This window comes from Penicillium macrosclerotiorum (assembly GCF_028827735.1).
Source record: "Penicillium macrosclerotiorum strain IBT 26536 chromosome Unknown utg000010l_segment0_segment0, whole genome shotgun sequence".
Classification (NCBI taxonomy): domain Eukaryota; kingdom Fungi; phylum Ascomycota; class Eurotiomycetes; order Eurotiales; family Aspergillaceae; genus Penicillium; species Penicillium macrosclerotiorum.
The window spans coordinates 1,719,918-1,745,479 of NW_026643089.1; the positions used below are offsets into that span (position 1 = coordinate 1,719,918).

General features: G+C 51.6%; 9 protein-coding genes across 9 annotated transcripts; 1 reads left to right on the plus strand and 8 right to left on the minus strand.

The window, feature by feature from the left end:
• Positions 1–3,333: 3,333 nt before the first annotated feature.
• Positions 3,334–4,616, minus strand: N7462_010257 (thioredoxin-like protein 1; the record flags this gene model as incomplete). The annotated part of the gene is made up of 3 exons (XM_057081971.1): positions 3,334–4,087; positions 4,261–4,408; positions 4,541–4,616. The coding sequence occupies 3 exons, from the start codon at positions 4,614–4,616 to the stop codon at positions 3,334–3,336; spliced, it is 978 nt and encodes a 325-aa protein (XP_056929011.1).
• A 1,026-nt stretch (positions 4,617–5,642) lies between these two features.
• Positions 5,643–6,176, minus strand: N7462_010258 (diphthamide biosynthesis protein 4; the record flags this gene model as incomplete). The annotated part of the gene is made up of 1 exon (XM_057081972.1): positions 5,643–6,176. The coding sequence occupies one exon, from the start codon at positions 6,174–6,176 to the stop codon at positions 5,643–5,645; it is 534 nt and encodes a 177-aa protein (XP_056929012.1).
• Positions 6,177–6,989: 813 nt separating this feature from the next.
• Positions 6,990–8,173, minus strand: N7462_010259 (peroxidase; the record flags this gene model as incomplete). Its single annotated transcript, XM_057081973.1, has 2 exons — positions 6,990–7,733; positions 7,823–8,173. 2 exons carry the CDS (start codon positions 8,171–8,173, stop codon positions 6,990–6,992), a joined length of 1,095 nt encoding a protein of 364 aa, XP_056929013.1.
• Positions 8,174–10,786: 2,613 nt separating this feature from the next.
• Positions 10,787–11,805, minus strand: N7462_010260 (YoaK family protein; the record flags this gene model as incomplete). Its single annotated transcript, XM_057081974.1, has 2 exons — positions 10,787–11,415; positions 11,469–11,805. 2 exons carry the CDS (start codon positions 11,803–11,805, stop codon positions 10,787–10,789), a joined length of 966 nt encoding a protein of 321 aa, XP_056929014.1.
• Positions 11,806–15,192: 3,387 nt separating this feature from the next.
• On the minus strand, positions 15,193–15,840 carry N7462_010261 (Diaphanous autoregulatory; the record flags this gene model as incomplete). Its single annotated transcript, XM_057081975.1, has 1 exon — positions 15,193–15,840. One exon carries the CDS (start codon positions 15,838–15,840, stop codon positions 15,193–15,195), a length of 648 nt encoding a protein of 215 aa, XP_056929015.1.
• A 160-nt stretch (positions 15,841–16,000) lies between these two features.
• N7462_010262 (formin sepA) lies at positions 16,001–20,709 on the minus strand (the record flags this gene model as incomplete). The annotated part of the gene is made up of 2 exons (XM_057081976.1): positions 16,001–19,481; positions 19,547–20,709. The coding sequence occupies 2 exons, from the start codon at positions 20,707–20,709 to the stop codon at positions 16,001–16,003; spliced, it is 4,644 nt and encodes a 1,547-aa protein (XP_056929016.1).
• A 764-nt stretch (positions 20,710–21,473) lies between these two features.
• On the plus strand, positions 21,474–22,017 carry N7462_010263 (uncharacterized protein; the record flags this gene model as incomplete). Its single annotated transcript, XM_057081977.1, has 2 exons — positions 21,474–21,500; positions 21,598–22,017. The coding sequence occupies 2 exons, from the start codon at positions 21,474–21,476 to the stop codon at positions 22,015–22,017; spliced, it is 447 nt and encodes a 148-aa protein (XP_056929017.1).
• A 628-nt stretch (positions 22,018–22,645) lies between these two features.
• On the minus strand, positions 22,646–24,035 carry fdh (formate dehydrogenase (NAD+) FDH1; the record flags this gene model as incomplete). Its single annotated transcript, XM_057081978.1, has 3 exons — positions 22,646–23,531; positions 23,581–23,786; positions 23,847–24,035. 3 exons carry the CDS (start codon positions 24,033–24,035, stop codon positions 22,646–22,648), a joined length of 1,281 nt encoding a protein of 426 aa, XP_056929018.1.
• A 490-nt stretch (positions 24,036–24,525) lies between these two features.
• Positions 24,526–24,837, minus strand: N7462_010265 (uncharacterized protein; the record flags this gene model as incomplete). The annotated part of the gene is made up of 1 exon (XM_057081979.1): positions 24,526–24,837. One exon carries the CDS (start codon positions 24,835–24,837, stop codon positions 24,526–24,528), a length of 312 nt encoding a protein of 103 aa, XP_056929019.1.
• Between the last annotated feature and the right edge of the window lie 725 nt (positions 24,838–25,562).

Genomic DNA, 25,562 nt, shown 5'->3' on the forward strand with positions numbered 1-25,562 from the left:
CGATCATTACTCGATCCCAGCCCATCTCCGACTCTTATCTTGTGAATCTGTGAATCTCCCGGTCCTATTCCGTACAGTGGAAGCTGCTCCGTGCCTCTTGCTGCGTGTATCTGGACTACAGAGTACAGAGTATGGAGTAGTACTGTACCAGGCTGTTCGTTTCAGGCTATTTCATTCTACAAAATATCGATCATCGGCGTGATCTCCACCTCCCGCATGCAGCAAACCCTGGGTTGACCTTTCCGACATCGCAGCCAATGCTACTTCGTAGACTTGGCCCATTCATGTGCAATCAAGATCGACGGGCCGTCTCCATTCTTGATCAGATAGTGCACGCTGGCACGGCTTATGACCAAGGAAGTGGCTCCCTTTGCCCATGCACATCTTGGGTCTGTCGGAACATCAGATTGACTTCCCCGTGCCGTGGTCAAATCTTTTCCTCCCGTTGTACGTAATGATAAAAGTACATTTATTTGCCCTGTTGTTAATTTTTTTCAGCTACAGTCGCAGATCGTGAACCCATAGTCTATGAGAGCCCTGTCCCGGTACTCTGGAATTTGGGTGCTTTCGCCTTAGAGATACCAATGGCGAAAAATTCGCAGAGCTGAGCCCAGCCGCCCATCATCCTCTGCTAGATCCAATCTGGCCCATCTGGAGGCAACCTCGCCTGAGATCGCGGCTACGGTCTCGTAGGCCCCGAAAGAAATTTCGTAAGCTTTCGCGCTTATACAATTAGAGCACGCTTTAGGCGTGCTCAGGCACTCACTAAACACCACCGGACTGTTTAGAAGGTTCTTCTAGAAATTTCTTGCCTTGGCAGAAAAACAGTTGCGAGCAGGCCCCAAGCTTCTTCAAGCGTCGAAGCAAAAAAAAAAAACAAGTGTCCACTTCCTTTGCTAGGGTCGTCACCCTCACGTTCTCGTGTTCATCCCAAAGACAAGCTGACTCTCCTACACGTGGTGAGCGCAGTGGATACACAGGTCAGCGTGCGCAGTCCGCGCCAACAGACTGGCCCCCTCGCGTTGAGGAATCGGGGCTGGCGGGTCTGCGCTTGAGCTGGTCCCATAGGCACCGGCTTCACCCCAAAAAAGAAGGCATGCAAAGGATCGAAACATAAACCCGAAGCCTCTCTTCACACAGTACCGAGGGACGGAGAATGGAGTCCTCCGTTCCCGGCGATCATGCAATACAAGTCTAATTTTTTAGTCGCAAGGCACCGAGGACCCCTTTCAAGCGCGCCAGCATATCAACCTTGGATCGGTCGAATCACTGGACCGGGATCCTCGCGTGTTTCGGATGCGGCGTTTCAGCAATGAAGACTGCATACGAGCCGCGAACTAGGCTAGGAGAACCACTGCTCCATTCCGGCTCTCCGGTCGTACCATACAGCCGTGGGCCAAACGCTCTATCAGAACAAAAAAAAAACACAGATGCACAAAACAGGCAGAGAGCAAAAAAAAAACAATGAGCAAAATGGAAATTGAAAAAAAAAATCAAAGGTCAGAAAAGAAAAGAAAAGGAAAAAGACACCCCAACGACCTCGCTTGTCCTCCCCGTCGAACCTCCTGTGGAGTCTGGCGGCTGCGATCTCGACCAACACAGCAAGAGCCTCTTACTGTATAAGGCGAATGGCACGACCAAGCGGGCCTGTTGGACGTCGGCATGTCCCCGTGCGTGGGGGTCCCTCTTCTCGTCTCCGTTTTAGGAGGTTTTTTTTCTTCCCTTCGTCTTCTCTGGTTCCAATTCGCACAAGCGAGACCGGGTGTATCCGGTATGCCGTATGCCGTATGCCGTATGCCGTATGCCGCATGCCGGATGCCGGTTGTGTTGGGGGAGAGGAGCCTTGGAGGAGCGGGACTTACTTGACCGGCCCGCGATGGGTATCGCCAGATCCACGAGACCCAGCGTCCTGTCGAATGGACGGGTTACTTGGGTCAATCAGGCCATTGCGTCAGAGCCCGTGGGGTGGAAGTACGGGCCTCCGTTCCGAGCTTGGAGTCGCATGTTTGGAGATAGGCCTTCGGCCGAGTTCCCTGGGTTGAAGATGGTGATTTAAAAATATTGTGCTCGTCTTTTTTCTCCCCTTTGTGGAGTTTTGGTTTGCTAATGCTTTTTGTGCGTATCGGTATGGCACTCTCGTGACAATTCTTTTATCCACTGTGCTACGCACTTGGCGGCGCACAGGGTCCTCTGGTTGGAGTGCCGCTTATAGGCTTGCGTACATAGTTTTAGGGGAAGCTGGATTGGCTGGGTAGGTGAATAGAGAAATATATAAACAGGGGGCATGGCTAGGAGCTTGAAGCCGAGCAAAGAAGCGACCGCAAGCGAGAAGAGAGGAGAGCAGGGAGAATCTCTCTGTGATAGAAAACGCGAACAATGAAGCTCTTCGCCGATCATTCCTAATACTTGATAACTAACTAATATAGAAACCTAGAAGTTCTCGGCTAAGCTGTCATCAAAAAACAACCAGCACAAGAACCGGCCACAGCAAAGAAAAAGAAAGCACCTGGAAATAGGCTTCAGTGGATGGTTACATTGAGATCACGCTCCCAGTGGGAGTCAGTCTCTTCCTATCATAATATCCATAGTCCTCATCATCAGCCTAATAATAATATATGAAGAAGAAGAGAAGAGAAGCGAGATCCTGCAAGAAAACCCTTCCCGGTTGGCTTACCTAATACGCGAGCTCGGCGGGCCCGGAACAACACTAAATCCGGTGCTCCCCACCAAGCGCCGCCCATAAATTTCGGCGCGCGCAAGTCGCTTTTCCTTCTTTTTCTTTTCTTTCTTCGTGCGGCGGCGCAACTACGAATTTTACCCGTGTTGCTTGGACATCCACGGCCTTTTGTCGGGCTTTCAGTGATGTTACCAGGTGTCAGTTGTGCCACAGACGAACGGAATTGCACACCGGTTCTTACTTTATTGGTCTTTCTGATCTTCTAAGGATGAGACCATTTGGTTTGGGATCGGACATACCCTTTGACAGACCCTTTTTGTGGTTTGTTGATTAGCTAGCTACGTTGATAGAGTGGGACCAGCTGCATCCTGCAATGAAACATGAATTTAATCAATCTTTCTCAATTCCCATGGTCTTCCATTTTGCTTGTCTTGTGTAGTTTTTCTCCTGTCGTAAATACATGGTGCGGTCTCGAGCTCCATGAAAGTACTGCTCCATGATGGCAGCGCATGGAGGATCTGCGTATTCCAAGGTTGGCATTTGATCATGATTGATCGCTCTCTGAGAAAAAAATTGTTCTACCCATGCCGTATCTCTTTTAAACAAAAACCATAAGGGAAAAAATGGTAGTCGGCCGGCGCCAGCTCTTATCCTTCTTACTCGCCCGGCTCATCGCCAATCTTCTCCAACTTGCCCATGGCTCTCTTTTCGCCGGCATCGCCGACAATGCGAATTCTATCGAGGCGCAGCGTCTCGCTGTCTCCATCGCCATCCTCGAAGAAAATCACCAGCGACGTCACACTCTGGAACTTAACAAACCGCAGATTCACAACTGCCGTCCCGGTCTTTGCATCCCAGTCCTCTGGCTTGATCTCCACCGTCTGCACCGGGTCAATGTCCTCCGCCTCGTCGAACCCAAGCACATGCGAGCGGTTGGTGTACAGCTTCAGCGTGCGCGGCCGCATCGGCGCCTCGTCATCATCGCCCGTCGACGGCAGCGACGTCACATGCAGCGCGAACACCTTCAGTTTCGCCTGGAACGGAATAAATAGCATCAGCTGCTCGTCCGTGTCGCTCTCGACCCAGTCCGCTGCAGCCGCGCCCGCGTCCTTGCCCTTGCTGTTCAGCCCAGACGGCTTGCCCCCGTCGAAGAGCACCCGCGGGCCGCCCAGCTGGCTGTCCCGGTTCAGCAGCTCCAGGCCCTGGGTGTCGACCTGGCTTGTCACGTCACTGTAGCCGCGGGCCAGCTCGGCGCCGACCCAGGTCGCGCCGGAGCTGCCTTCGCCCGCGCTGTCGGACTTGGTCGCTTCGGAGGCTAGCTTCTGGATGACTTCGTTAAGCTTTTGCGGGTTCGCGCCGGCGACGGTCTGTGTTTTGCGGCCGTTTTCGAATACTATGAAGGTCGGGTATCTGCAGCGTCCCGCCGGGCGCAGGGGAGTCAGCCTTGGAGGAGGTTCTCATTTCGTATAGTAGCTGTAGCGTATGTCCGTATTCGTCGGGTTTTCCATACACGCCGGTGGCATGAGGATGATTTAAAGGTAGGAGGGGGAGAGGGAAGCGTTGGAAGGTTCTTGAAGACGTACGCTCGCACGCTGTAGAGCTGGGCAAGCTCTTTCTGTTCGTCGCCATTGATCTTGGTGAATGTAATGTGATTCGGTCGGGAAAGTTGCGTTGCCAGGGAGTCGTAGACAGGGGCGATGGCTTTGCAGGGACCACACCAGTCGGCGTAGACTAAATTCCAAGTAATCGGGGATCAATCAGCGGCTTTTCGTGGACTTGGCCCTTGCGGGTAGAGCAGAGCGGGGGCATTTCTATCTCGGAGGGTTTTGCGGGCAGAGTCGACCGTGAGTCAGAGCCACTTACAGTCTGCGACGACAAATCGTGAAGATTGGAGGAGCGAGCTGAACTGCTCGGTTGAGGATATGTTCACGACGGCCATGGCGGAGGGTTGAGAGGGAGAGGGTGAGAGGCGTAAGATGTAGAGGGGAGGTTGGCGGGGAGTCGGAATGAGGTTGTTTTGCCCGGTTTGCCTAATATGTCATCCAGCCCGAGCTGTCAGCAGCTCTCGCCTCTGGAGCAACGAGGATGAGAGCTACCATGGTGAAGCCTGTAAACGTTTCCGTTTACCTTTGGAGGCAGGTAAAATAATACTTTGGAGATTTGATTTGAGAGGAAGCTGTCAGAAATGAGCGTCGTTCTTCGATTCTTGGAAATATATATTCTACGACTTGTTTGTATGTAGTTCACGGCCCAAGTCATGAATATCGTGCAAGAAATTGAAATTAAACAGCTTGAATTTCTTATATGTATCCTACCTGCATTTCAAAACCCTCAAGCCGTGCTTGCAAATCAAGCCTTTTGAAAATATTTATTGAAATAGAGTTATATGAATTCAAGAAAGCGAAGCTACGTATTCAATTCATTGAATTGCTGTTCTAGAAAGTACTAGATCAATGCGATCGAGCGTTGTATCCAGTTGATGGCCAACTGAGTGATATGTTCGTACCGGGAGGAATATGCAGCCCATTTTATGACCAGAAATATCCTCGTAAAGGTTGTATTAAGACCTTTACAACCGCTCGTTTGATGATTTGATTCGTCAATATGCCGGGATGCTGCTGCTTTCAACTCGATCACTCGACGCAAGCAAGACGATATAGTGTCAAAGGCAGGGCGAATGCTCCACTGGCTTCACACCTAATGAATGTGGGCCAGAAACTGGAATCAGAGCAGAATATCCTGATCCTCCGATAGTTCTATCCGGCAAGGCCCACACTGGGTGGCCTGCAGCTACCAGCGAGAGTAACGCAAACGGGCACAAGCCTGCGAATGGATAACAGCCCTAGGGGCCGTGTGTCGCCACGGGCCCAATAGCCCAGTTCATGCACTGCATAACAGCACAGGCGAGTGCGAATCCACGAGGCCCGGAGGACATCGTATCAAAGATTCTCCAAGCCCAGGCCATTCAACCGTCCTCCACCGCAAACAGCACCTTCAGCCATAGACTGCACCCGCGGCACCCGACCACAATCTCGCCCTGCTCAATCTCTCTCTCCAGCTCCGTCTCTGTCACCAAGAATCCCCGCTCATCGCCGCACCGGCATCCACGGAACCAGCACGCGCCCGCCTCGTCCTCCTCGAGGTCCTCCAGATCCACAACCTCCAGCCCTGTGTGGAACACGTCGCCCATCTTCTCCCGCTCCGCGACCTTGGCCCGGTCCAGCCGCAGCGCCTGATCGTATGCGGCCCGCTGCACCGGGTCGCTAAGCGTCTTATACGCAGCTGTAATCTCGTCGACGGTGTATGCGTCGGCCGCGGCAGGAGATGCAGCGGCCCCGGGGAACGGCGCCCCAGCCACGGGGCCTGCTTTATCGGGGTGGTGCTTGAGCAGGGCTTTGTGGTAGGCGAGTTTGAGCTGCGGCTTGGAGAGACTCGGGCATGGGTAAGACAGGCCGAGGATCTGGTAGAAGTCTGCGCGGAGGGCGGTGGATCGAGTCATTTTCCACCGCGCGCCCGTTTCGTGGGGCTTTTCTTTTTCGTTCTTTTGCTCTGCAAGCGCGAGGAGATGAGGGAGGTTCAATTGGGCCGTCCTGGGTGGCACAGGCAGGGCTGGACTGGGCACAGGCGTAACCCCAGGTTTTTTTTCTGGTGTCCGGCAGGTTAGCGTAGAGGCCTGACCGCAGATTCAACGATTGTGTCCCCCCGCCGGACTTGCGGTAGATGCGGGGTTGAAAAGAGGCGTCTCAGGGGAAAAGTGTGTTTGGGAGAGAATTTAAAACCGGCCGCCCGCAATTGAACTGAAGAGGGTTTGCACGCCACTTTTGGGCGGTGGATCCCCGGCGCCGGACTTCCTTTTCGTGTATTCGGCGCCAACCATTCACATCAACATCGGAGCAGTCAACTTTTATCGTCAACCATTACGAGTGCTACATGGGGATTTCCGATCTCTTGATCGTTTACCGACTGATACGGCTTAAAAGGAATATGGCGACTGTATCGGACTGTTTCCGCGAGCAGGGCATGGTATGCCCATGCTTCCGGATACAGACCAAATGGATACAAGACATCTGACACACCACACATTACAAAACAGGGCTCATAAGAAGAAAATCTAATCAGGTCACATTTGAAAGGATCTAATCTAAGATCGGAAAACGGTTCGGATATCAACAAAAAAAGGAAAACAAAGCATGATCTATGCAGACAAAAGAAACTCTCTCACGCCGATATCGTTGGCGGGAGGGAAGAGACAGCGTACACTCGACATTGGATCTAAAAAAAAAAAAGACAGCTTCTTCTATGAATGAACCGCTTACTCGGAAGTCTTGAAGACGAAGCGGTCCTCGGCCTTGCTCTGGAAAGGCACGCCCAGCTCGAGGAGCTTGACATAGACGTCGGCGAACTCCTTGAAGAAGGCATCGTTGTCCTTGGCATAGCGCTCGACGTGCTTCTTGAAGGCCTTGTCCTTGACGAGGGCCAGGTCAGTGGGCAGCATCATCAGGGTGGAGGTGGTCTTGTCGGTGAACTGAGCAGGGCCATCCCACTTGCGCTGGTTCCACTTCTCCTCGACGAGAAGGCGGAAGAACTCGTTGCTGAAGACGGTAGGGCTGAAGTCCCAGGGACCGTCAAAGCCGGAGCGGTCGGTGTGAGCGCGACCCAGGGCGTGAGCGCCAATCAGGGCCACCATCTCGCGGTCATCGAAGCCCATGCGGCCGAAAACATCACGGACGTGGCGGTGGTCTTTGGAGGCGTCGGGCAGACGACCGTCGGGAGCACAGGCGGAGACGTCACGGTCCTCACGGCCGGGTCTCCAGGGGATTACAGGGCCACCCAGCTCCTGAATGGCGGCAGAGCCAGCCAGAGTCCAGAGATCGGCATAGGTGATCCAGGGGAACTGGGCCTTGATGGGCTCGAGGAAGTCGCGGGCGTGCTTCAGGCCGGCGTTGGCACCGTGACCGGACTCCGGGGCGAAACGCATGGTGGCGCCGTTACTGCCACCAGTGCCGGTCTCCTTATCATAGGTACCGCTGGCGTGCCAGGCGAGACGAACAAGAACCTGGTCAGGCGGAAAGATGTCAGTGTGAGCTTCTGCATTGGCCTTGATGGCCGTGTTTTCGGATACGAGCATCTCAATGGCTAACTTACGGGACCATAGCTGCCATCATCATAGTCGGTCTCATTGGCCAACCGGTTGGCAATGGCATCGTACACCTTCTGATAGTCCTCCTTGGTGGGGACGAAGGGGCCCTTGGGGGTGGACTCGCCGTTCAGGTAGAAGTACGCACCAGCACCACCGGCAACAGCGAATGCCAGAGCCCAGATACCACCGCTACCAGAGGACTTGCCCGAGCCAGCCTCAGAGGCATAGCCACGGCGAGCAGTGGCACGGAGACCCTGGGCAGGAACAGCAAAGCGAGCGGTGCGAGCGGCAGGGCGGAAGGCCGTCGCGGGGGTCGAGCGCAGGAAGCGGGAGGCGGAGCGAGCAGCCGAGGCCATGATGAGAGAGGGCCGAAAAAGCAAAGAGAGAGAGAGGGTCAAAGGGTCAAAGGGTGAAAAGAGAGAGAGAGAGAGAGAGGGTAAGGAGTGAAGGAGAAAGAAGCAGAATCGGGAAAAGGAAGAAGCCGGGGAAGGGGAGGGTACACGCTGGGTACTTGTACCCCCTTCTCCCTTCCCCCTCCCCCGATGCTCTCGTCTTTCGCCGATTGGAACGATTGGAAACCCAGGGAAACGGTATCTCGACTGGAGGAAGCTGCTGGAATCTCGGCCAATCATTCGGGCCACATTTCACGATTGCCTCGGTCTTGCACTCCGCATTTCATCGTGATGGTTCCCCCGACACTGGCCCACGGCCCTTCTCACGCTTCTCAGTAGAGCCTCTCTCGGGAGTCGGGCACCCGTCGCAGACGCTGGCCGAGAGTATTCACTGCATTTCAATTGCCCATCCGTGCCGTTACACGGCTCTGCAGCACTATGCTTGTGAAGGGGATTCCGCATGTTCGGCTCCACACCCGTCGCGGTGGGACCGTAATTATTAACAGGAAAGCTCTGCTTGGCTGGCCCGCTCCACCTTCGCGATGGCACGGGCTGCTCCGACGCTTACCTCATCGAACGGTCTGGGTCCCTGGGCTCACTAATCGTGCATACCTTGTACTGATCCTTCAGGTCGAGACTGATATTATTATTGTTCTATTTCTTTTTTGACTTTTCTTTTCTTCTTTTCAAATCGGCATTTTTCTTTCCTTTTTCCCATTTACTTCTTATTGTACTTCTTCCCTCACCGGGCCCGTAGTTTGAATCATCGGGTGATGTGCTCAACGCAAGTGCCTAGTTAAAGGAACTACCTAGCACCTAGTTTCAGCTTGCCAACTTAATTTATATTTCCAAGTGCTGTAGAATTTTCTATCATCGGATGTTCTCCCTGATAAATGAGACAAGCTTCTGTGCTCACGTTGGTTACGATGGCGGTTTCGCATTCAACTATAATAATGATGCCATAGCCGATTGATAATCAGTATTTTTTTCTTTTCCCTCAACACAAAGTATCTGGAGAAGCTAGCATGTGGGTATTTGCTGGCCTCGGAAGTGCTCAGACATCCAAAGCTCCTACATGGAACAAATTCACCACGCTGTTTCTTCTTCCTTCCGACTCAATATAGTCGGATGCTTGTAACGTTACGAGTGCTACGTCTGTGAAATTGACCTACCATGTGGCCACAGAGGAATGGGGTCAACTCCGCCGACTCCCGAAAATCTGATAAAAGATTTATCATTTCTATTTTAGGGCCCAGCTACACATGTTAATGCTAGTTGTGTTTTGCTTCGCTGATTTTTGCTTCGCTTTGCAAAGGCTGAGCACAGAAATCTATCTTTTGTTGCAGTGACTATGTTTTCTAAAAATGTTTTTCTTTTATTTTTTTGCATTCTTTCTGTGCCTCTGAATGTCCAGGCCGGAACATTGAACATTATCTAGGTATTTGTTCTCTTGATTAATGCCATATGGACTTCCCCCTAACATCAAGTCTAGCACCTGAGTTGAGTTGAAGATGGTCACAGCCCGCAAAAGCCCTATTTTCTCTCAACTTCATAATGTGACTTGCTTCCTATGCAACCTTTTGAGCTCAAGTGTGTCCAGAGCCCCTCCGTCCGTTAATCTTCCAGTTCCCAGCACTTCGCCATTGACTTGCTCATAGCGTGCTAAGACTGGCACGTTGTGCACGTTCCTTTTTTTTTTTTTTTTTTGGTAGATATTTACAGGGGCTCTCCACCTTGACTACGAGACATATTAATTCACACCGGCTCCGTCACATAATCTGGAGGGGCTAAGATCCAAGATAGATTCGGAGTTGGACTTGTATTCTGGTATCTGGCCAACCGCAATCACGGCTATTCGGTCAGCGTTCTTTCCCTCAAAACTGGCGGTGATGATTGGAAGTGCAGTGCAAAATATCGGAGCGCTGATATTGTGCGCTAGGAGGATCATTACATGAAATAAAAGCAATGGATAATCTGGAGCTGCGGCCGTCGGGTAAATAGAGCAGCTTCGCAGCGTGGCAAGACAAAACCCCGGAGGATAGGCATATTTGAAATGAAGAAGGTGAGAAAAGTGACAAAATGAGAATTGAAAGCGGTGCAAAACATGTGCGATTCATTCACCGTGGTGGTTTGGGTGCTATGAGAATGATGCAATATAAGGTTCCTCTTGTCTGATTGAGAATTCCATGATGCTGTTCGATTCCAACTGTCTAATAGTCATTCTTGAGTTCCTGTATCTTTTGATGCAGATTTGGCCTGGCAAACGGTTTCCCAATCTCATTGATATCTAGATTCCCATTTGAATCCGATACTAGTGCTATGTGTCCGATATTCTTGTATATAGAAGCAGATATATTTATTATCAAATGTAATACGTATTATTTTCTTCCTTGAGACTTGATTCACCCCGTAAATTTATGTAAAAGTCCGAGCGTTTAGCTCTTGAAGGGGAGTATTTGAAATATTTGCTCTCTTAAGCATGTCATGCTGTTAATCTATCAGGGCACATTGTAAAATGAAAATTGAACGCAAGAAACACTCATGCAGCAGAATGCTCAATCTCCCTATGCGACAACACTAAACTGGGCTTTGATCCTGTTTTTGCCGCACTCCACCAGAGCTGCCTTTCCAGAAAAACCACGATAGCGTGATGATACTTTTCAAAGCGACTGCAAGCCATAAGCTACTTGCCATGCCTGTGGTCCGCGAGAGACCTCCGGCAGTCATAGCACCCAAGAATAAAGCAAGAAATGAGGCGATCCTCCTGTTCCTCTTGGGATTGGCAGACCACGGTCTAGTGTATAAATTTGCATCAACAAGCAAATCACACAGGAGCGTTGTTACTACAAGAGTCGGGATTTCATCGAAGGCGAGGAGGCGGGAGGCACAGATCTGACCTGCGGCTTGGAATGCGAGCAGTGTGATTGGGATGATTTGCATCCACTGGATCGGCGCCCTTGGATCTTCTGGTCTAGGACTGACGATTCCTACTTGGACCAAGGAAGCGGCGACGATCAAGGCGGCAGTCTGAAGCCCGAACGATAGAATGAGGGTCGATCGACGGAGTGGATTGAGAGTCCGGCAGAGGTGGATGAAGAAGACGTTGCTGAGGAGGAAGACAGCCAGGGATATAAGTGACTTTGCCCATAGGTACGCGGGGTACTCTGGTTGACCAGACACACCGAGTGCGATGAAAACGGTGTTTCCTACTTTTTGGTGAGAGAATTCAAAAGTGAAGTTTCTAATGCGAGTCACATACCTGTCTGCATACTTGAGAAGCTGCCCCATGCATTGAAAGACAGACCATCTACTAGGCCGCTAACAAACCCACAAATAACAAGAGCGACATATGCACGTCTGGCATCTAGCTCCACGCAAAAATACTGCAATATCTTGTAGGGACCAGATTCCCTCTCTCTATCCGATCTTGAAGAACCGGTGGGTACTGAATCAAAGCCACTCTCGAGAGAAGAAGCCGCTCGTTCTGCCACGTCACTGTGGGCTGTGCAATGGACCTGACTCCGTGACTCTCTGTCATTCCTATCGGGACTATGCTCTGTCGTTGCAGAAGAAAGTGACCTTCTAGCGCTTTGCATTGTATGTGCTAGGCTGAATGAATTGCGCAAGTGATGGACGTATTTTAACCCGAGTGATTACTCGATCAGAAGGTGCAAAGGTCGGGTTATAAGCCTGAATTTCGGGCAAGATGACAAGAGGAAAATCTGGGCAATGCCCAGCAGGAAATCTGGGCAAGACGTAGCAGGGATCTGTGAATAAACGGGTGTCGTAATCTCCTCGGTATTTTAAAATTCCACCGACTTTTCTTGGTATATATGCTCTTGCTTTTTCGTGACTCGGAACGGGTGAACTTGCCTACAGAGAATGAGATTCACAAATATCCAGCGGCTGCTTGGAGTACCTTCTTTTCGACCGGCGCGGGTAACAGTGACTCTATTCATGACTTCAAAGTCCCCATTCGAGGCCAAAGATGTGCTTATGATCCCATTTCGACTCGATGAACGGTGTTCTGTGATTATTGAACTTGGCACTCTTGGCAAATTTTCAAGAACTGTGTCTTCATGACTTATCGGGAGCAGCTGAGAGGCTAAAGATATCCATTCTCTGGTATGATTTAAGAGAATTGATTTCTCCAATCGTCAATTGAGGGACGTGCCAAGTGCAGCGCCTCGTCCAACCGTGGATGGAGAGCGATCTTCGGTAGATAATCGGGTGCCAACACTTTGAGTACTCCGTACGAGTGGAGCCAAGGCCCGACCAAGATGATCGACACGGATGTGAGAAGATCTTTATCAAACTTTCAAGGTGAGACTTTATGCCAAGGTCATTCTTCTCGGCAGGAGCCTAGGCGCTCCTCTAGACTGAGGCATAGCTCCAAGATCTAGTTGGTTGTGAGATTTGTTTCGGGGATTATCGCTGCGGATTCAGCAGGAGCTTCTGCGTCAAATACGAGGTATGGATCGTCCAGTCCTAAACACCCCGCCGAGGAAATAACCAATGCATATATGGTGCTGTCTTACCAAGAAGTATCAAAGGAAGTCCCAGTCCAGTTGACGATTCATGAGTTGGCCGTGAGGGGAGGCAAGGGGAGATTTTACCCATGACGTTTTCTCCCAGGACTACTACTTCCAGTACCCTATGAATAGAGCTGGGATGTGGGGAACGACCCAAAAACTCGAATTGGCCAACTTCAACGGTTCGATGAATAATTTTAGCTGACTTCACATTGAGCGGAAAGGTTCCTTCCACAGTCGCAACCTGAAAATGAGTCTAGGCGTTTCACGTAGTGTGGCTGAGTCTTCGCATGAGTCGCACACGGAGGAACCTAGGCCTTGGCGTCATTTGAGATTGTTGACTCATACGGAGATGCCAACCTTCCCGCTTGAGCATTATGTCACCGCTTGAATTGCAAGCAGACACTTCCTGGTTATTCGAATTTTGTTCCGAAAAGAGCCACCTTTTTGAGGTATGGCCACACTCTACTAGTCAATGGGATCCTTGATTTGCTTATCGTTCAATGTGAAGATCTTAGAGAGTCTACTTCGTTTAATATTTCTACTTATCGTCCCTCATTCAAGTCTCTTCTAGTATTTGATATCACAGATTCTTTTTGAAATATTGAGAGTAGCTTCAAAGCCATGAGACCCGCTTACGAAGTAGCGGGGTCAAGCTGATAACTTGATAAAGTTATCGCTGATACAGAGTTTCTCAGGATTGCCATTTCCTTGCCCTCAATGGCCAAATTAATGTCAAACAGCGACTAAGAGAAACCCATTAATTATAGAATTTTGACCTATCGGAAATATTTTTCTCTTGTAACTCTTATCACCCGCTATGGAATTTCAATCTCAAGTTTTTGAAATATTGATTTGGTAATAAGTTTAGATACTATCACATAATGTGATGAAGACTCTCAGGAAACCAGTCAGAAGGGCTCCAGTCCCCCACTTGTACTATTTATGCGGCGAAGTAATGTATCCGTAGCAATAATTGCGCAGCGGAAAGGTTGTCATCATACCTCTCTGTCAGATAGAGACGATATTTGTAATGACCGTTGTCTTGAAGGGTTAGAGAATGGAACAGGTGGCGGTAGAGGATGCAATGGTGATGGAACGAATCGATAAGAATCCAGGTATGGCGAGCAACGGTATTTATCTATTATGATTCATCCTGGTCTTCAAACCCGCAACGATCATGTGGCTATGTTTCGGCGTCTATTTTGTGTTGCGTTGCGTGACTGATTGAAGTTCCGCTTAATTGCGCGACCCAAAAAGGCTGTGTTGTGAAAGATCTTCAGGAACACTTGCGATCTGACCCCACTATATTTTCCACATTAGGAGCCTTTATTTCCCAGTCAAGACTAGTGCGGCTCTTCGTAGCGGTGTTCTGTAAAGGAAGCATATACCCAACACTTTGATATCGTTTCCACAATTTCCGGCAATACTTTTGCCGGCAAGATGGTAGAGTGCAGATGGAAGGGGAGCTTGAGCTAGGACTCGAGTAGATCACCGTGGGCTCTGAAGGGACCAAGCCAGCCTCCACATGTTTGCTGGCTGCCATTACACTGCATTTATATTCTTTGAGACAAATTCCGGACGAGTACATCTGCTGCTTTGGTATAAAGCAGGGAACTGAGCATCTGGTCGCTAAAAGCGCGGCGATTATTTGGGTCCCAGATGGCATGAATTTTTCTTTGCTCTTAATATAATTATCACAAGTCTCAGCAAATTAAGCAATCTACCCTAGTACCGCCCCACACTGGTACAACAATACGATGTCTTATGCAACTTCACAAAATTATTCCCATACATATTTGAGAGTCTACTGATGGAAACGAGTGGAGGAAGATGGAGTTTCTTGCCAAAGGTGGCAACAGTGTTTCTCGCCTATTTTCACCCTGCTTCTCATCCTATCTATTTCACGCTCACTCATACCTAGTCAGCAAACCACAAGGATTTGTATGAAAAGAGACAGGAAAAATCTGGATATAGAGAGAGCACGCTTTCAAATAAACATCTAGCCGATGCAATTCGATGGAAGGCCTCACGATCACGACAAAATGATGCCACGACCGAGAAGGCATGAAGGAGTTAAAAAAGAAGTATGTACAAGGAGAGAGACCACACGGAGGCGTATGGCCAGGTGGGTATGCGAATGTATCCTCGACCGACAAAAATGGCACACGGAAAAGGCGAGAAGAAAAGAAATCCATAGGATGATGGTATCATGACACCATAGATGGCTCATCACGGACAAGTGAAAAGGAAAATATGACTGGTCAAAGAGTGGGAAGGAGAGAAAAGGGGTGAGAGGGAGAGGAAGGGTATTATACAGTCGAGGGGGTGTAGAGGGTGTATGGCGATGCAGAAGAAGGAAATCAAACAAAAGAAAGATTCCGAGACGGCATCAATACGAGTCTATCAGACATTAGATTAGGGTTGGCCGGGGGTAAGAGACGCGGCCTCTTAATCCGACAATTCAATCGGTTGGTTGGCTGATGAGCCATCAGCCGTAGGTTCTTGTGATGGACGACCATCATGTTGCTCTGAAACAATGATGGAGGGTGGTGCCGCAGGCTTGGATTCTTCCAGGGGTGGACTCGGCGGTGCTTGGTCATCTGCGCCAACTGAATCGGTCCGAGAGGGTGACCTGGGTTCTTGGACGGTTGGAAGTACAGACCCATCAGCACTGTCTTTGCTGCCAGTTGTTGCTCCATTACGTCGCCTCAAGCGGCGATTACGGCGCTCCTCATCGGCGCTTTCTCTCCGACGACGTTGTCGTTCACCATTAGCATCGGAGTTGCTCCTCAGGCCGAGAAGCATACTTGCCGCACGATCGGCAACGTCTTCGCCTTCAGAAATTTGTTCTTTGGCACCATCCTCTCCTTCGTCGGGAAGTGGTGGGCTTAGAAGGCCATTCTCATCAACATTGGCACCACCCTCTGCTGGCTTGTCTGTCTCGTCGCCTTCTTCGGAGGCAGCGAAATCAGGCACCTTCTGACCAGAGGCCACGCGGACTTGATGACGTTCCTTCAGACGAGCGCGACGGCGACGATCTCGTTGATCCTTGGCTTGAGGAGCGGCGGCACGCAGCTTCTCTAACAGCGAGTCCATTGCACCGCTAGTTGCGGGTGAGTTTGGTGCCTCAGCAGGATTGGTGCCATTGGCGAGGTTGACATTGATCCGCTTGCGTGCAAGAGAAGCTTCAGTGCGTTTTCTGGCTTCTTCGAGACCGATGTTCTTCTCACGCGATTTCTATTTGCAAAATGATTAGTCATTGAAATGGAGCGACAAGGGGCAAGCTTTGACAACGAACCTTCCATTCCATCAGGAATGAAGCCAATTTCGCGAAGAAGTCTCGTCGAGCGTTCTCATCGGTGTTGTCTTCGCCGTAGAAGATCATAATATCATCATAAGATTTAACCATCTCATCGAGATACAGCTGAAGCTGTTCCGCCTTGCGTCGTGCATCCTTCATGCTTCGCTGCACGACCTGACTAACGCGATCCTGTGGATGGAATTTCTTGGGGTCACTCAAGTTACCCGCATCCAAGCTTGACTGCACGTTCTTGATGTTGCTGATATATTTCAGTGAATCAGTACGCAGTTGATCAACATTGATCTTCTGTAGGCCAACGACACCACCGATTTCCTCAGAGAAGCCCTCCCATTCAGGATACTGGTTACGCACGATACGCTCAACCAGGTCGGCAAAGGTGGTCTCGTTCTTATCATCTTTGACCATACCCAAACGAGCGAGAGAGCTCAGTTTGAAACCTTGCGCCTGCTTGTTGGCATCGTTCATAAAGTTTCCAATATCCAGAATCAGACCGAGAACGTTCATCAAAGAGACAGAATCACGCAAAGACTCGCTGACTTGGACGACTTCTTGCAGCCTTGTCGAGATGTATTCGTACTCGTGCTCATAAGAACGCGTCAAGGCAAGGGCCCGCATTCTGGCCTTCCAGTAGTGGTTCAACTCGAAGGCAGTAGCAAGGTAAATTTGATCTTCACGAGTAAGTTCTGTAGGATCCTGCTCACGTTCAGAGCTAGCAGCTCCAGGAACAGTCCAATCTCGACTGTAGGGTGCCATCAACTTGCCAACGTTCTCAGGGATGGCGCACATTTCATCTCGTTGCAAGAAGTCCATGACGACCATGTTATCCAAAATCTCACGGTCACAGTGAATGATCATGCGTGTAACATCATCAGGAGGAAATTGGGAGAACTTTGCAAGCGCAATCTGGAAGTTCTTAGACAAATCATTGGAAATGACTTGTTTCTTGTCCTTACGCTGCTTCGCAGCTGTGCTGGCTCCAAAGATTTTAGTCTCCTTCGCCATGAACAAACGCTCAACTTCGTCAAGGACACCCTTCTTGGCCAGATCAGTGTACTTCTGCTCCTTCTCTTGCTGGGTTGGGGCGTGCGCCGCCCAGACTGTAACTTGGGGAGTATCAACTTTGTCCCAATGAAGGGCCTTGAGTTTCTTCTTAGGTCGAATGGAAGGCATGCCGGTGAGAGTAGGCGAGCCATCGTCTTGAACCATATAAGTAGGTCTCCAGCCAGCACCCAAAGGAGCGCTTGGAGGAGGAGGAGGGGGAGGTGCAAAGCCGCCAGCAGCTCCGGGAACGGGAGGTGGCGGCGGCGGGGGGGCGCCAAAGCCCCCAGAAGCTCCTGGAGGAGGTGGAGGGGGAGGCATGCCGGCTTTGACACCACTGGGGGGAGGCGGAGGGGGCGGGGGACCCGGGATGGTCTTGGCACCGCCCGGCGGAGGAGGCGGAGGAGGAACAACTGATTTGCCCCCTGGAGGAGGCGGAGGGGGGACGATAGCTTTGGCACCTCCAGGTGGAGGAGGTGGCGGAGGCGGTGGAGGCATGGCCTTTTGGTCTGCGTCTTTGGTATCCGGCTTGGGCGCTTCATCTCTCGCCTCGGAAGTGATATCTTCGGCCCCTTCAGAGAGATTTGCAGCAATAGCCTCGGAATCGTCGTCGTACTTGGGCACTTTTGAAGCAAGCTCGCCCAGCAAGCCGGTGGCTTGGGCTGGGTTCATACGCGGACGCTGGAACTCCACCAACCGAGGCTTTTCGTAAACCGACTCTTCGTTCTCATCCACAGGGGACATGCCTTCGATCTCTGAGCCTTGATCCACGCCAGGTACATGGCTACGCTTCCGGTAAACAGACCCCAAGGAACCTGGGTCCAGGTGACGACGGGTTTGCTCGGCAAACTCGTCGTCGAAATCGGCGCCGTCTCCGTCCATCTTCTCACGCAACTCACGCAGACGGTCAGATGGGCCGTGCTGGCCCCAAACCTTGCCTTCAAGCTTGAACTGGGTCTTGGTTCTCTCCAATTGGCGTTCAAGACGCTCCATAAGCCTCTCGCGATCCATAATTCCAGGCATTTGAGAAGGATCTGGGTCCGTCGGGTTGGCCTGCTTCCGAGCATTGGACGCAGCAATGTCCTGGGCATCCCGGAGCATCAGATAGAGCTCGCGAGTTTCCAATTCGTTGCGTTGAAGCTCCTGGGCACGCAGCCGCTGAACTTCGCCCACCTCGGCCTTCAGGGTCTCGTTCTGTCGTCCTTGGAGTTCGATGATGCCAGCCTGCTCATCGATCTGTTTTTGAAGCTTTTTGACCAAACCTTCCGCGCCAAGCTCAACCTGGGCTTTCATTTCATCGCGTTCCGCGATGGCAGCCTCGGCGATTTGTCGTGCTTCCAGGGACTCGTCGTACACCCGTCTGGCTTCGGCATCTGTGTGAAGCCGGTCCAGAAGGCTCTGTACAGTAAAATTCAACCCTTGGCGAAGATCAAGATCAGGTAGTCTCCTATCCATAGCCACATAGCTCATCATGGCATCTACGAGCTGGAACATCCGTAGGCCCTCCTCACCGGCATTTTCACGGATCAGTAGCATATGTTGCATCGCCGATAGGAAATAGTCATGGGCGCGAGTGCCATTGATTTTAGTTGCAATTGCATCGGCAATCTGGAGAGGGTCACTCATATCCTTGACCTCGCCCTCGACGCTATCCTTTATACTGCTCCCCTCCCGTTGGAGAAGGTCTTCGTAATCAATAGCTTCATTCTCCCGGAAGCGCTCAATCTGCTTGTCAATCACCTCATATTGAAATCCTTCCATCTTCGTCAGAAGACGCTTCACACCACATGAGATGAATTGGGCGCGAATATGGCATCGTAACTGCAAATCATTTTCCGCTCCATCAACCAGCATATTAATGAGAATCATGGTAGAAACGGCATATTCCATAAGAAGATTCTCCATGCCGATACCACCACTGCGATACTCCTCACTGGCACCGACCAAGCTTCCCATCTTCCCGCGGCCGTCAATGGTAACCTCAGTGATTCGCATCCATGCATCGAAGCGGCCAGTTTCGTTATGATCATGTTTGACTTTGTCCATAGCTTGGAGAACTTTTTGGTGACCTTGGCCCTCACCCCAGTGACATAGGAAGGTGATCACCTCACTGACAAGTTTACGAGTGTTTAGACGTGGCGAAGATAGTGAGTTAACAAGGGCAACAAGAACGCCTTGGTGTTCGAGGGCATCGTCGGCACCATATTTGTTGTTCATCAGGCCTTTCAAACATTTGGCAATATCATATTCACGATCCAGATCCTTATCGCCAGACGGAGGAGCTGGGACCGGTCCTGATGTCTTGCGCCGGTTGATCTTCTGGAGAACATTGGTCAGGGCCACTTGACCTTGAGCCTCAACGAACGCCTTCACCCAGCTACAGATACAGTTAGCACTATGCTAAATCGCAAATCGCAACAGAGATGAGTTCCGAAAGCTTACCTGATGGGTTGCGTCCGTAGACTGACGCTCAGACTGGCGAGTTGCTTGGATGTAATAGTGTCATCCATCACCTTTTTCACATACCACTCCGGGCTGCCTTCCTCATCCGCACGCTCCAGTAAACCTGAAAGCCCATCATGACCATGCGTCTGGCGAGCATTTTGCCGTCTCTTCTGCTCGCCTTGTAACTCCGTCAGCCGGTCCTGGTGAACCAAAGTCCATTTTTTAGAGGCCGGATAGGAAAGCATCTGTCGCTTGGCTTGCTCTGGAAGGTTTTGCCATCCTCGCTTCTGCATCAGTTCCAAAAACAACTGGTCCACGATACGGTCATCCCTGGGTCGAGTTAAATAGTTGTCAGGTGGTCGAGGAATAGCGGCCGGGATCTGCTGTGGGTGTGCAGCTTGCCAGGCCGCCTGGGCATTCGACAGACGCCCAGCACTTCCGCTAGGGAGGAGAGTAGCACGATCGGCGGAGTGCGAGGTTGTGAGGGTACGGGAGGAGCCATCGGAGGAAAAGTAGCTCGAGCCGCGGGTGTTGGAAGAATGAGATGAGTACAGGCTGGCCTGATCAAGTGATGTGCGGGAGTTTGATGAGGAGTCGATCGAATGATTCGCTGCTGAACTTCCGGGACGACCCCATTGTTGATATCTGGTGCCTCGGTCACCTGAAGCGTTGCTGATCATCGTTACGCCCGACGCATGAGGAGGTGGACGAGGGCCAGAGGGATGAGAGGATCCGTTCGGCGCTGATGTTGAAGCCAAAGTAGGGTACTGATGATAATCGCTGCCACTTTTGCCAAGGTGGTTGGGTGAGGGCTCATGGCGGGATGAGTCGGGGCGAGACATGGTGTCGATCGGAATCGGGTTTCTGGTATCTGACGGTAGACTCTCAAAGGGAATGGAGGTAATTACACCAGCCGTGGGGGCATAACTGTTGGGGTCTAGGTCATGCTGGTTTATATCGACGGACTGAATGGAAGATCGTTTCGAATAGCGGGACGAGCGAGAGCCCGCTGTACTTCCAGGCGGTGCCAAGCTGTCGTAGGATCCTCCGTACCCATCATAGTGGTCATCTACCGGCCTCTCTTTGTGAAGTTTCCTCCCGAAGAAGGACTTTCCAGCTGACGTTTGCCTGGACTTGTCGGTGGGCGGCCCTGTGGGCATTTTGGCGGGCAGTCACTAAGAAGTGGCAGGGTGCAGCATAAAGAGCCTGCTCCCCCTAGCGCACTTTAGAGACGTCCGGAAGGGGTTATTTCGAATCGCAGGCCGCAGCGGGGTCGATCGCTAGGGACCTGGTGGAGGAAAGCGATGACATTCACGATGGTCCGAAGTCTGTTTTTGTCCCTCCCTGGCTGGTTAGTATACCCGCATTGTTGCCACGGCGGAGACGCGCTGAATAGGACCGAAAACATCTGATACAACACTCACCACGCGATAGGAATCCCAGGGGGAAATGAACAGGTGCTGGGGTAAATAGTTGCAATATGCAAGTCCCAGCGAGTCCTGACGCCAGGGTCGATCAAAGCACGGGCGTCGAATTCCCAAGTGCCTGATTAGGGGCTGCTCGTCCCGGAGAAACTCCCCGACCGCGACACGTGAGTGGGTATTTACTCACGTGACAGCTGTCGCGGCCTGGCAGCCTGTGGGGAACAGGGCCAACTTGGAACCTTTCTGTTGACGATTGATCGGTTTGGCTTGTGGGGGAATGTGTGCAGGGCTTTGTTTTCGATTTATCTTACTGCTCTAGTACCGATCAATCGTCCCCCTCGTTCTTCACAGAGTTCACCTTCTTCCGCCTCCGACGCTCGGAGCGGCTCCGGACAACCATCGCGAATAAACACACTCGTGGTCAAGGACCCAGAATCGCAATCGGCAGTCCACTTGATCCTGTGGCCTTATAAACGCCTCCAGGGGCCTAATATATCGAAATGGGGTCTTCTCTCAACTTTGCCAAGGTTCGTGCGCACCCCTGAACAATGGCTACGGCGATAGCTGTGTTATTCTCTGGCGACTAGAAACAAAAGCACCAAGGCTGACTTCTTCTGCTCGCAGACTATTCTCATCCCCGCTTCCATTGCGTTGTCTGTCTATATATTGTTTTCATGCCTGATCATCCCATTCTTCCGGCGCTACCATCAACGGTATTCGCAATATCTCCCGATGCACACCATTTCCGCTCACACGCTTTCCCTACGTGATCGTATGGCCGATGCCATCATGCGCCTCTTTCTTCCATCCTCCTGGAGACGAGATGCGCACATACCAGACAATGACAATATCAGCATTGATGAGGAGGAAGGAGAGCTGATGGTCGGTATGAACATGAGTGCGGCCCGGCGGGAGGCGCTCGAGCGGCACCGCAGTACACCCGCAGAGGCGGTAAGCCGACTAAGTCGGGAACTAGAAGAAGGGTTTATGGACGACAGTGATGAAGACGATACAGAAGAAAGAGGCGGTCGTCATCGGCTCTGATGGCTCCAGTGTGTTCATCTCTACGGTTTATGGTCATGGGCGGCGTTTTGTGTATCCCCTTCAGCAACTCGATATATGTCCGAGCTATTGGGTGTCTTGGACTGGAGATTCTATTGTTTCCATTGTGTGTGATTGCCGTCATTCTGGACGGTCTCTACATGCATGTGCTCTGCTTCACCTCCTCGGGAGTCTAGAATAGAAAGAGGCCACAAGACGCCAGATCTGGAAAATCCTGTATATCCATACATTCAACTCCCAAGACGGAGCAATCAAAAAGATGCTGTCTCAAACTTTCACCAGTTTTGCCGAGAGCTTTCCGAGAATTCTGGGACTAGTATACCGCTCTTGGCTCGATGATCTACAGATGCGTGACGATCGACGGCAAATGCCCCACCGCGCGCTTGTCGGAACCACTTTGAACCGATAGCACTGGAGAAAAAGGCATATAACAGAAATCAAAGATGATATAGTCATTTCATTGGTATCGTAGATGCTACATTTTCAAGCATGACCCAAGCCTTCTTAGGCAAATTTAGGATCATGAATATGAACAATGAGAAAAGGGGAAAAAATCATAAAAACTCAGTCACCGGAAATTATTTCCTAATCCATTTTCGAGAAGGAATTTTTACTTGCGCTGGCCGTAGGCCTTGGTGGCATAGTCACCCTTGTGGACGATCAGGTCCTCAGGGCGGTAGTCCTCACGGCCGGAGAAGTAGCTTTCCAGGATGTTCTTGGTGCCCTGGGCGTAGCGGACCTGAGCATCGATGGAGGTGCCGGACATGTGGGGAACCATGGCATTGCCACCACCCCAGGGGTGCTCGGCGTAGCGCAGGGGGTGGTCCTTGGGAGCGGGCTGGGGGAACCAAACATCACCACCGTAGCCGCGGAGGTGACCAGACTTGAGAGCCTCGGCGACGTCCTCTTTGACGACAATGGCGCCACGGGCAGTGTTGACGAGCCAGGCACCGGGCTTCATCTTGGAAATCAGGTCCTTGTTGAACAGACCGCGGGTCTTCTCGTGCAGAGGGCAGTTGATGGTGACGACGTCGCACTGAGCCAGCATCTCCTCGAGGTTCTCAACACGGCGACAGCCGATCTCCTTCTCGGCCTCGGCGGACAGGGGCTGGTAGTCATAGTACAGGAGCTCCTTGCAGTCGAAGGGCTTCAGGCGGCGCAGGACACGCTCACCGATACGGCCGACAGCAACGGTACCGACGACCTTGCCCTCAAGGTCGAATTCGTTCTTGGCAACGGCGGCGACGTCCCACTCACCGTTGCGGATCTGGTCGTGGGCGGGGACGAAGTTGCGGACCAGGGTGAGGATGGTCATGACAACGTGCTCAGCGACGGAAACGACGTTGCTGCCGGTGACCTCAGCAACGGTGATACCACCGTTGGTCTTGTTGGCGGCATTGAGATCAACGTGATCAGAGCCAATACCGGCAGTGACAGCAAGCTTCAGGTTCTTGGCCTTGGCGAGGCGCTCAGCGGTCAGGTAACCAGGGTGGAAACTGATTGAAAATCAATTAGTTTACGGAACTTCCAGGCAGATGAATGAACCATTTCAGTTCGGCGAAGGGGGATACGAACGGAGTGGTGATGATGACCTCGGCGTCGACGAGCTCCTTGTCGAAGGTGGAGTTCTCGCCCTCCTTGTCGGAGGTGGTGACGAGGGTATGGCCCTGGTCCTCGAGCCACTTGCGGATGCCGAGCTCGTTCTCGGTGGTACCCAGGAGACCGGGCTGCTGCTTGGAGTGCTCACCACCCTGTATGGTGTTCGTTAATCACCACGACTCGCCATCTCTCAATTTGGGAGAACCACTTACGTCGTAGAGAACGAGAAGAACCTTGCCCTGAAGTTTGGCAGAGGCGGTTAGCATACGTGCATTGGAGATAGCACCAGACACCGGGGCCCACGCGAAGGAGCTGGTGGCAACAGTCGACTTGGGCCCAGCGGAAATGAATTGGGTGGTAGGCCGTCGCAGTTGACGAGAAAGGGAACGGAAAAATACCATTGTGAAGGATGATTAATAATAAATGCAAGAGAGGGGTTTGATTGAAAGCGCGAAGCTATAAGAAACTGTCAGCGGGACATTCTTTATATATAGACCGAGTCGCACAAAGGCGGTCGCATTGGCCTCGGATCGATGAAGTCAATGCTACCCCCCAAACGGTGTTTGGGGGAGGAGCGGCGGCTAAGCACCGTGGAAGCGGGGAGAGTGGGGAACCCTGCAGGCGATTCCAGACGCCGAGGGAGGAAAGAATGAACGGGCGGTTATAGTTTTGGGTTCACCGACCTTGGTTGGTAAGGATGTTTGAGGAAAGGGTTGGACTGGGATTGGAGAAGTGAAGATGAAGAGAAAAAAAAGTGTCAGTGACCGGCCAGGCGCCCCGTATATATAGAGAAGCCCCTCCTCCAAGCCCCCTCTTTCTGTCCACAGCAACCAAGTGGATTGGAGAGCGACAGAACCCAAAATGCCTTGTAACACCCCTCAGATCCTAGACCTAAGATGCAGAGACGCGGGAAGGAGGGGGGTCCACAGGCTTTCGGTCGGAGGACGGATGGGGAACGCACCACTCATGGTCGTGGACAGCCTCTCCGCACGAGGGACCCAGGAGGGGGAGGAGACGCCGTGGTTCGTGTTCGTGCGGTCCGAATTGGCCGGATGCGACGATCCGTGCCCGCATCCTGGCCATCGCAGGGCCATCGCAAGGTTCTCGCGAAGTCGCAATGTATTTTCGGGCGGCTTCCCGGTTGCTGCAGTCATTCCGTCCTCCATCCTCCGTCCCATGTTGTCGCGCTGGATCGTTCGGCATAGCTGGTGATCGGTAGCCGGTGCGGGGAACTCCAACTTTGGGACCACTGCGGGCAACTGGTTTGATGTGCTCTGATCAACCCAGAAGAAAACCTCTGAGACCTGATCTACTTCAGGTCCATGAATCTAGATGCCTGTGGCCGCATCAGCCCATCGGCCGCCCGTCAGCGCGCCAGGACAATCAATGCAGGAGGAGGAATCTCCGTCCAGCGTGGCTTACTACTTTGGGACAGCTCTCCGCAGCGGGGTTGCTGACATAATGAGGGGTAATTTGCCCCCGCAAACAAACGATTCTTAGGATGGCGGGAAGAGGACCGATGTTTGAGGAAGGCACAGGAGTATTGTCCGAGTCAATTCCGAGAAGATAGTAAAGTTGAGAGTGACGATGAAGGCTGATGAGATAGAACAAAGCCTGACAAGATGCTGGTGAGAAACTATGAGTGCCTTGGAGACGCCAAACAATGTGCGGGATGCTAATGACGATACTTTTTTCTTTTCTAGCTTACTACGTTTTACTCGAGTCAGGATCGGCGAATGGAATGATATCAGAATAAATTGAGCTATATACTGCGAGATTACATCCGCGACGGTTGATATTATGGTTTTGCTCCCGAAAGCACTCAATGGCTTCTTGAAGTGACAGAGAACGAGGGCTATTATCCACGACCAGAAAACATCCTCGTCATCTCAGTCCTTCCAATTGGATTAAGTACCTGCCCAAAACCG